Raw genomic sequence first — 11,809 nt, forward strand, 5'->3', positions numbered from 1 at the left:
TCCTGCTATCATATTCGGGCGTGTAGACGTCACTGCCTATTTTAGTCAGTTATGTCACTCACGACGAACGCGGGGAATCCTGGTTAGCCTACAGACATATCTAGATATCTTTACGTTTATTCAAATAAGTTACAATCTATCAATAGCTAAGGGAACTTCTTCTCGAACCAGGACAGCCTCTGACAGTCATAATAACGTTGAATTTTTGGGAGAATTGAAGAAGACTTAAGACGTCAATTAGCCTAACTAATTCTGAGATGTTTTCATAACGGGTCTTGTCTAAGTTCCTAACGTCATAATAGCCATCAATTATAATGCCATATGGCAAATTAATGGATACACAAAGATAAAAACTAGCAGCAACAATAGATGTCCCGAAAAGTTCGCGATCATTGCAAGGCGATAGGCGAGCAGGAATAGTAGTTCTGATATCGGCACTCGACTGTACCTCCAATCATTTAATATTGCCTTTCCCCAAGTAAAAACTAAAGCCAACATTTCAGAACAATAACCAGACACAACCACGCATAAAATGCGCCTCAATCATCCCCAGAACCACTGCAGCCATCAATCAACAGCATCCAACCTGTTTTATTGTAAACTCTTACAATGTTTACACACGTCCGTCCCCTTCAAAAGCTCGACGCGTTATGAGAACGTTGACTGTTGAACATTTAAATTTAGAACTGGCTTTTCGCATGCGCTCTGGCTAACACGGGTTATGCGAGTGGTGGTGGGCACAATAATTAATAATGAGCTTTATTTGTTAGCAATAAAGTCGTTATTTGAATAAAAAGTGTGGTGTTTTTTTTTAATCAGTTTTGTTTATCTGGCAGTCATGTTTATAATTAGTTGGGATTTATTAAATGTGGTTTTGTGCTATCACGCTATTCTTATGTTGGTTGGCATAGATGTAGGTCGTTTGAGTGCATTTTCAATATTTTTTTAATGCAAAGCGACTTAATAGCTATTGTTGCAGCTATTAAGTTATTACATTACAGCGAAAATAAAGCTGGAACTTCAAGACGGATATTGTATGATTTTATGCAACAGAAATTGATGATCCACCGGGATCGACCAATTTGACGTGTCTTCTGAAGCACGGAATAACTATTTACACTGCAACTGATAATCAACCAGAATCGACCAACTTAACGTGTCTTCCGAAACACGGAGGAACTACTATACTGATAATTTTACTAATGACGTATATTGAGCCACTGAGACCAACCAATTTAACGTGTCGTCCGAAACACGGAGGGACTACTTTGCTGTTGATTTTACTAATGACGTAAAATATATGGATGTTCACATTACACACGAGTAAAGCTCTCATCCGCTTACTGATAATGTAAAATAGCGGTGATACGCCTACTAATACGCGATAATTACGGTAATCACAATTATTATGGGCTTAGATAATAATGTTCAAATAAGCACGGTTTGGTCACCGACGCTGCATTGTATTTATATTTTTTGTTATTAATAAACTTTCTAAAAAAAATCTTATGAAAAATTCAGTACTTTTAGCTTGAAGATTAACAAACAATTATATTTTAAATTCTTACACAGAAGCTTTTCATCATCTCCCGAGCCTTTTTCCCAACTATGTTGGGGTCGGCTTCCAGTCTAATCGTATGCAGCCGAGTACCAGTGTTTTACAAGGAGCGACTGCCTATCAGACTTTAACCAAAGCTTTCTCAATATATTTTTTTCTCTCTTTACATTAAAAAAACCTCATCAGATTTTTTCCACTACATAAATGATTTCTCTATTACGATCGCCAAACGGTCTCATTCATTGTTACAATACGTTCAATTTCATTCGGTCATTGTCGTACACGCATGTTTGGGGCCCCACTTTAAGCGTTGGACCAATTGACAAATTGAAGAGTTCTGTCACGTGAGTCAATATTAATTAAAGACCTACCCATCGATTGAGACTTGTAAAGCTTGGCGTATAGTTTGACCGTTTTTTGAAGCAATTAACAGTGATGTCAGTTAGTATAAAACATGCTATTTTCTTTAGAAAATTGTCATCTGCCAACCTCAAAGAATTCGGTACCACTATAAGTCCAAGTTACTCTGTGTTTCGGAAGGCACGGTTAAGTGGGTCCATTTGAAGGACTTTGTCAGTCAGAGTCAGAAGCCACAATATCTGACAGCCGGTCTTATTACGGTATATTGGGTAACTGTGTTATAGACATCAGATAGGCAAATATCTGACAGCCGGTCTTACTATAGTATATCGGGTAACAGGGTTGTTGTAGACATCAGATAAGCCATCGCTCCTTTTGGAACATTAGTACTCAGCTGCATCCAGTCAAGACTGGAATCCAACCCCAACATAGTTGTAAAAAAGCTAGGCAGATGATGAGCCTTAGCTAATCATTTTCCGCGGTTTTCATCACGTACGCATATTCCTTCTTACCACTTAATGTTACATTGTTTTAATACAAATAGTAATGGGAACAAATACTCGTCAAATAGTGGCGTACAGTAGACTGCACATCAGTGGTAACTGTCATGGACTTTAACTCAATAGTAATAAGTACGATTTTCCTATAAAACTGTTACCACTGACCTGAAGTTGACTGTACAGTTTTAGCCAGTTTCGGCTTACATTCGGCCTTCAGTCGTCCTAATGAATGAAGAATTAAAACTATTGAGTAATTGCCATTGAAAATGATGTCATGTGATGAGTGACTCATTCTTATATTGTCTTCACAAATTGAGTTTTTGGCTCCTCATAGTCAATTCAGTTATCAGCATTGATCATTGGTCTCTAACCAAGAGGTATTATGTGAATGATTTTTAAGACTCAGCTTGATTCTTTTATCCACAGCCTTACTTTTCCCGCAACATAAATGTTTGTATTTATCATAATATGTTTACCCCATTTATCACCATGGAACCTCATCTTTTAACTGTCTACACACCAAAACTGGCGAAGCAGGCTTGTACCGGCGACGATGATCTTCATAAAATCATATCGTCAACTATTGGCAACTTCATTTAATAGAATCATCATAGCTATTAAGTTCATCGACATAAGTCACCACATTAAGACATTACATTAGAAGTCTACTCATGTCGAGTGCCATATACGATCCGTGCGTAGGTTTTTTGGTCATCTCCCACGTCATACTGGATACCTACGTCATTTAATGATAACTATCTTTAAAACGAGGAGGTAAAAACAATTGATGCACGTGCAAGATTATTGATAAACATATTGTGATAAGATGTGTGAAGAAGCACGTGATTAGTCCTCCTGTGTGTTTTCCTCATCAATTCAATGGGTATTTGCTTTCACACTGTTAACTTTTAGTCAACCGATAGTTTGATCTGATCGGGATCATCAATGACCCTCCCACTGTGGGTTAGCAACAGTGGGGAGTGTCAGACTTTTACTGACTAAAAATCCATCGTGTTCCTTCGTAGGCCTTTTATGTACCAGGGCCGCGGTAACTCTTTCGAACGATCCCGCAGCCCCGGCAGGCTATGGCCCTGCTGGACCCCGCTGATCTGATCAGTCTCGAAAATGAGTACGGGAATGAATGATAGTGCGCACATTACAACGATCTTTTACCCGGCCAGTATCTACTTAAAGAGTTTGATTGGATTCGTGATTATCTTCAAAATAAACTATGGTACATGGGCAACATATATGTCATACATATTGTAACACCCAGACCACGGCCAACAAGCATGCTCATCACACAAATGTCGACCGAACCGGGAATCGAACCCGGGACCTCAGGTTCGGCTGTCCGGCATGGTAACCATTACACCATCGCGGTCGTCGAACTATATACCTATGTAGCTATATGTAGTTTATCAGTTGTGTTAGGACCCATAACACAAGTTAATTAATAACTTACCATGGGGCTAACCGACCGTGTGTGAAAAGGTGTCCCGGCATTTATATAGAGGTAACCTTTATATAGAGGAGACCTTTCTGTATACCTATGCTCACAAATAAATAATATTGAATTGAATTGTAATATCCGAACTCACAAATTAGTGGCGAGCCGTCATCGAATTTGGCGAATACTTGTACCTACTTACGAAAACGTTTACCTTTTTACTTTGTACCTTATAACTTTCGGTTTCAAAAGAAACCAGACGTTTTCGGCCACACTACTCTCAATCACTAGACTTGACTAGACCCTTGTTATGAGAACATACCTACATCTCCATATAGAGGTAGTAGGTATAAGTATTACGTGACCATACATACACATTGTATGACAAGTACGTTTTTGTGTAGCAACAAGTGATATTGACTTAATTGAAGTGTCTGTTCTATACCACAGGTTATTTCGCTTTATGGTTTTGACTTTAAATTGAATTGTCGAATACATATTGTCTCACAAAGTTGTGCTACATTATGTATTATGATGAAGAAGAAAATAAACACTGCACAAGTCAATATAAAAGCGTATTCAAACATCTTTTTTTAAGGAATTGAACAATGTAATTTCTTTAGTACCGACTAATTTTCACGTGCATCCCATGGGAAATACTTGCCACTCGGTAAAGATTTCAATTCGTTCAAAAACACAGCCGGACCAAAATTCCTCCATCCAGTACTTGCATACACTAGGCTAGGGTAATGAACTTGCTACTAGCGTGGTAGTTAGAGTTACGCAACGAACGCACTGGACCGTGGCTCGAGTTTGAATTTGTATAATTAGCTTTTCTGATGGTATTAACCACAGTTCAAAATAGACTTTAGGGCCTCAGAACAATTTTGTAATGTGAAACAGTGATTTTTGTATTTAGGAAAAGCCTTAGTGACGGCAGCACGAGTCGATCGGTCATATCAGGCGCAGACGCGGATGGTAGACAATCTTATCATAATGAGTTCCCTCGTGTTTGGGAAGGCACGTTAAATTGGTGGGTCCCGGACTCCCGGCTATCATTTGAATTAATCTTTGGCAGTCGCTACGGTAGTAAGATGCCAGAAAAACTGAAAACAAGTCTTAAGAAAGAGTATCAAGTTGCCCTGGTTAATGGATTAAGTAGATCAGATAAGCAGTCGCTCCAAATCACCTGCATTTTCGCGCGTAAAAAATCTGGTAATCAGCTGCATTCAGTGATACTGGAAGCCGAGCCAAACATAGTTGGGAAAAGGCTAGACGGAAGCCTGTAAGCCCAGCTAAGTATCGTAGTACGCGAAGAAGTTCCTGTTGGTCAAAACCGAAGGCGTGAGCTGATATTACAGTACAATTGAATCAAGAGACACAGTCAGACAGACTGACACCCTTTCATTGAGTTGGATAGACCGTAACTCGTATATCGTAACGCATGTCATGCTATTGTCATCTGACACTAATTATACCAAATTCCACGACACCACGTGTTTACGTTATACGATATTATCCGATAGTTAGCAGCAATGTCAAAGTGCTTTCCTGTGACCGTATTGGCAATTTTTGAGTACCGTACCAATAGGGTAAAATGGAACCCTATTAGGATGTTGATCCTGCTACCAGCATCGTCGTCAGAGTATGTAATTCTGTTGCCGCTGTGTTGTGTGTGTAACCTAAATATGTTAGGTGGCTCCCATACAACAAACATGATAATGATGGTTTTGGCCGTTTCTTAGACATTGCAAAACTCCAGACTCGCACTTAGCCAGTCAATTATTTAGCTATATATTTTTAGGCTAAGTTGCTTAATTAAACGCCCAAAAATGCATGTAACAGTCATCTTGAACGATAGTTCAGTCTGTAGCCGTAATGTTATAGGCGTACATAAATACATATAAATAAAATATATGTACTACGTACATCATACAGCTTGGCAATAGATCAGACGGGATGCCAGACGATCGCCAAAATACATCCAAGGTTAATATTAGGTGAAACACTCGGGTTATAAGTTCTTTAGCTTCGGCTGAACGAAAGGGAATCTTATTAAATCATCGACGTATTAAATAATAGCCGTTTCACCGGCGCGTTTCTTCTGAACTATTGCCCGTACCGGGATAAAGGATAGTCTATGTTACTCGGGAAGAGTGTAGCTTTCCAACAGTGAAAGAATTTTTCAAATCAGTTCAGTATCATTATCCTCCTGCCCTTATCCCAATTTTATTTGTGGTCGGCGCAGCATGTGTTCTTCCTCCATACCATTCTATCTGCCGTCATCTCACGAGAGTAACATTCTTTTAACCTCATTGACTTTCACACAATTCATGCATCTTTTCTTTGGTCGTCCTCTTTCACTATATCCGTCCACGTTTATGTTCAATCAAATCAGTGGTTAATAGACAAAATATGCAGCTCACTCGATAAAAAGACCTGGATAAAAGGTAGCCTATAACTAGTTTTAGGCTCAAACTATAAACAACCAAATCCTAGAAGCATCGTAAATGTATACGTCAACATGACCTATATTAACGTTCTTTTCTTCTGGTCTAATTGCTGTAGCAAACTAAAAAAATACGTGCGAACATTTTTAAAATGTCCGCATGTGGACTCTCGCGAATTTTGGTGGAATCCCCTTACAGGATTTCACCTATTAAGAAATACGGAACGCAGGATAATGTTTGTTGAAATCAGCTTTATTCTTTCATTTATTCCGCGGTTTCACCCGCGACCCGATATGACTGTTTCCCCTAGCCGGATGGTGACAAAACCCTATGTCCTTTTCCCGGGTCCAAGCTCCCCTCTAATTTTCAGCTTAAACGCCATTCAGCCATTCTTCAGTTATAAAATGTGTACAGTAGTCTGCACATCAGTGGTAACCGTCATGCACCTTAACTCAATAGTAATAAGTACGATTAAAGTGTAGTCTCACTATAAGACATGTCATCGACACGAAAGAAGAAGTACGATTTTCCTATAAAACTGTTACCACTGACCTAAAGTTGACTGTACCTACGACTTTCTTTTATAAATATAGATTAGTTATATACTACTACATAGGACTGTCGCCCAATTATGTTTAACGATGTCTACCGTTCACAGATGGCCGATGGTTTTATGTGTTTTTTTTATATATATTGTTTGTATATTACATTTGGCTGGAGTGCTATTTTAGCATTCGTTTGTCTATTGGCTAGGCAACAATACCCATTTGTGCTGTCTTTAATTCTTTTTACATTTTTGTATCCAGGTCGCCGGTATTATAAAGTTCTGGCTGTTCCCCGCGGTACCGCCTTCTTTCTGATAGAATTATTTCCTACATCGGGACAAAAGTAGCCTGTTATAACCTTTCAGGCTCTAGACTAGACTATGTGGCGTACTTTTCATTTAAATGGGTGCCGTGACTTTCGTATTTATGACATTACTAAGAATTAAACCTACTTGTGGACCCCAAAAGCAGCTACAGTTCTTATCAAATAACAATGCCTCTCTGAAGTCAGCTATTTGACCTCTCATTTTGACTATCGTCAAGTCAGCAACAGCCTACTATGGAACGCAGTTTTTGAGGAAAACTGAAGTTTTGACGTAGTGAAAAAACCTAATCACCTGATTTAATAGGAAAATACTCTTATACGAATATTTTGAATCAATTAATTATTATTTACTCTAAAACTCAAAGTTCGAGGTTGTGTACTTTGAGTTTGTTTCCAAGTATTTTCGGAGTCCAAAGTGTATTTGAAATTACATATACATACTGCAATTTCATTATTTCTAAATTGCTAAGCGCCATCAGTTCCGCGAAGTTAAATAATGGCTTATGAATCACTAATACCCCGAAATAATGTTTATTTAGCAGTCATTATGATCAAAATTTCTACATCTACCAAGCTACTTTATAGCTTTTTAACTTCCTGTCTATAGGGTCCACATTTGATTATAAAATATACCACCTAAAGCCTATGGAAAATAGCACTTTATGAACGTCAAAATTTCCGAAAGACAGCCCCCAAAACGCCCGCCCTTCACCACTTCCTATGTATTTATGCTGGGAAGAAGAAGTGGCGTAACAAACTCCCCAGCGACACATGTCTGTCTGTAGGTTAGAAGAACCCTTTAACAATGTTTTATAATAGAGAAGTTGACAGTCAATTTAGATCGATTTCTCCAACCATATCTGAATCTAGACAGTCACGTGACAAACCTAACTCTTTCTGTGTCACGGTCTACGAGCTTGTGTCATGAGACCTGTCTGATGACGTCATAGATTACCATTTGCCAGTGACGAGCGTTATATGACGTCATTCGTCACAAAAACGGCTGTGAGCTGACGAAGCCCAATAACAATGTCAGTTTTCTTAGAACTACTGTTAACTATGAATTTTCAAGATTTTGCAAAGTAATCAGGCGTTTTAAGAAGAACGTTCGGACGTTTATGTTGTAGGTGTACTTGGGCCTAAGGTTTAAGACTGCCTGTACACAGAAGCCGAAATAACGGGACTGGACTCGTGTCTAAAAGCTATCCGTATGTAAACAAAGACGAATCGTTTCTTGTTTATTAGAAACCGGAATGGACTTCTGTTTTGTAGTTTGATCTGATTCAGAATCTCAGAACTCTAAAGTCAGGTGTGTATTTGTTTATTCGTCTTTTAATCATTATTTTTATTGATCAAAGAAAGACGCAGGCTACAAGCTAACGATTTATCGCCGTACAAAGACACCTGCAATACCAGAGGAATCGCTAGTACTTTGCGCTTGTAACGTACACACTATTCTTTGAAGGAAGAGATATCGTTACTTCTGACATAGTAGTTCAGTTACTCGGGTAATCCGATACCCTTTGGCAAGACTGCTTGTCAGACTTTCTGGCTTATGACTACCCGTAACGACTGCCAAGGGTGTTCGAGTCGGGACCCGGCAATTTATCGTGCCTTTCGAAACACGAAGGAATTCGTCATGACAAGATGGTCAACAACCATTAACGGACCAACCGCGTAAAGCATTGCCCGATCGATCCTTCCGGTATAAATTAGCCACAAACTCCTGCAAAACATGGGCTGCGGGTTGTTCGAAAGAGATACCGCGGCCCTGGCACATAAAAGGCCTACGACGGAACACGACGGTTTTTAGTCAGTAAGAGTCTGACACTCCCTCACCGCTGCTAACCCACAGCGGGAGGGGTCATTTGATGATTTTTGACGTCGTTAAAAAAAAAGCTCCTGCAAAACAACGACAGCCACAAATATTTGGGAACAGAGCAGGAAGGTGTCAACTACCTAGCAAAAAAAAAATAAGTATCTATTGTTAAAACTTATTAGCAACAGAGGTTATCAACCTTTGTGCATACGAAGTGACAATTCATCAACCATATTTGGTGTCATGGCTGAAACTAAAAATATCGTGTTGCATGATAAAACACGTAGGTAATAAGGATAAAATGTTAATTTTCCTTTTATGACTGTTATTGCTATATTAAAATTAACTAGGTACCTATGAATATAAAGGTAAACTCTCGTGGCTAAGTAACAGAACCACGGATCGATCGATCATAAGGTTAAGCAACGCTTGGTGCGGTCGGTCCGTGGATGGTTAACCATCTTGTCATGACGAGTTCCTCCGTGTTTCGGAAGGCACGATAAATTGGTGGGTCCCGGCTGTCATTCGAACATTTTTTATATGAAATTCGTCAGAAGCAAGAAAGTCTTAACAAGAGGCATCGGGTTGCCCGCGTATCTGGGTTGACGACTCCAACATAGTAGGACATGGACTAGGCAGGTGAATGTAGAGAGAGTAAACTTAAGTGCGTGATTTTAAGGATTCCATAGCCAAAGGATAAAACGGGACCCTTTACCAAGACTTCGCTGTCTGTTAACAGGCTGTATCTCATGAACCGTGATAGTTAGACAGTTGAAATTTTCTCAGATGGTGTATTTCTGTTGCCGCTATAACAACAAATACTGATAACAAGAATAAAGTAAATATGTATGTATTTTAGGGGGCTCCCAAACAAGAATCGTGATTTTTTGCCATTTTACATACACTGAGTGGTACCTACGGAACCTTTCGTGCGCAAGTCCGACTCGCACTTGCCCGGTTTTTTGATGACGTCATCAATACGTCACGATCTATAGATATAATTTTTGGATGCCAGTGTAGGCTTGTAAAACAATGCCACATGGTGCTAATTAGTTAGAGAAACATGAGTTTTTAAATTGTCAAATTAAATTATGAAGTTCTAATGGGTTTTGGTCACGCATATCGTGGATTTTTTCGTAGTAAGTTGTATGCTGAACAGTGAACAGGATTTGATGAAGAAAGGCCTCGTAAGGATACATTTTAGGGACGCGTGAGGCAAACATAGAAGAAAACTCATTTAGGTTACAAAAAAAAACTCCACGTATTTCTGCCTAGATGTAAAAAATAGTTCTAGGCAAAAAAAATCTAATATGAATCTGATCTTATAAGGTAAACTACTAATAAAATCTCGAATTTACGAAATCTCAGCAAGTACCTATGACTAAGCTATTTTTTTCTATCAATTGACTAATCCTGCCATATTATGAAATTACAACTTTCATAATGACTCATGCAACCCGATTTTGCAGAAAAGGAAGGTTACCCATCCTATTTTTGTCCGCGACGGCCGTCGCTTAACTTGTCATATTTCGATTTTACGCCCGCGTTTTCCAAAATAACCTTATCGGAATCTGAATCGATATTTTCGACCACTCGTCTTTACCGATATATTGGAATAAAGATACCGATTAGATAAAGCCAAAAAGTAATCTAGTTACAACATTTTGGTAACGCGGTGTTACGTAATAATATTTTTAAATTGCCGCCATTTTTCGGCGCGAATTTGGTCACTGATGTTACCAGACTCAATTTAGGAAAACTTTTCGTTGCTAGTATCATCTCATTAGTTAGGAAAAGTTTTAAAACTGACATAGTGGACTAAAGTACATGAAAATAACTTTTTTAGTTACCAAATTATCTGAATGAATGAATGAAGTGAGAACATAATTTTCGTATTTCCAACAAAAAACTCCCCAGCTGTTTTGTCTGTGACCTAACTCGTAACTTTTAAAAAGTTTCAAATTGGAACAACTTTTTTCAAAGTTAGTAAGATTCCTAAATAAGTGTCCTATACTTTTATTTGTTGACATTATTGTGCAAGTCCACAGTTCTGTTCAATTAAGCATTTTAATTTACAAATTAATGGGTAGTACTTACAGTTCACTGTCTGTCTGGATGACGTCATTGGCATCCAAATATACACCGTCTCCTTGGTGGTGCCACAAACCACCGCTTCTAACACAGAAATACACCTTTCTACCATCATTTGGAACATCCACAACGACGTTTTCAAATACTTTACTCACAAAAAACGATTCACATTTGCGTTCGGAATCCGCCGGCTCTGATGTTAATGACCATTCATCCACATTATTCGCGTTCACATCAACATTAAACACACATTTGTTAACATCACACGTTTTAGTGTTTTGTTTTATTGAAAATATCCATGGTGGGGTCACGGCGCACGTGTTAATTATTAAAAATAATAATAAAAATAATTCACTAGTCCGTAACCGCACTAGAGCCATGTCAGCTTCGTGAATGAATGAAGTGAACTGACCGGGAGCGCACGGCGCCGTTCGCGCGTCGAGTAGGGATGGGACGCGTTGTTGCAATCGCTTATATACCTAACTCGATTGACTGTGCGAAGGACGCATCGATAAGAAGGCAGATAAACTTTATCTATGTTTGTGGGCTATATGGCTTAGTTTTATAAGTTTTTTTATTAGATCGCTTTGATAGTGAGTGTTATCAATCATTGTTGAAGATGGTTCTTATCCTATTTAGATTATTAACGCTGGTATTTAGCAGTATTGTTGAAGCCCACTTAAAGTGGTTGTAGGTTAAGTACAGCCAATA

General features: G+C 38.7%; 1 protein-coding gene across 1 annotated transcript in view; it reads right to left on the reverse strand.

Annotated features, from left to right (window-relative positions):
• LOC110383477 (unextended protein) overlaps positions 1–11,552 on the reverse strand; it is a 48,220-nt gene extending 36,668 nt beyond the window's left edge. Inside the window, exon 1 of the mRNA XM_064043149.1 lies at positions 11,105–11,552. Coding sequence (XP_063899219.1) covers positions 11,105–11,478 — 374 coding nt within the window. The 5' untranslated portion in view covers positions 11,479–11,552. The remainder of the gene's footprint in view (positions 1–11,104) is intronic.
• Between the last annotated feature and the right edge of the window lie 257 nt (positions 11,553–11,809).

Source organism: Helicoverpa armigera, chromosome 30, assembly GCF_030705265.1.
Source record: "Helicoverpa armigera isolate CAAS_96S chromosome 30, ASM3070526v1, whole genome shotgun sequence".
NCBI classification, from domain to species: domain Eukaryota; kingdom Metazoa; phylum Arthropoda; class Insecta; order Lepidoptera; family Noctuidae; genus Helicoverpa; species Helicoverpa armigera.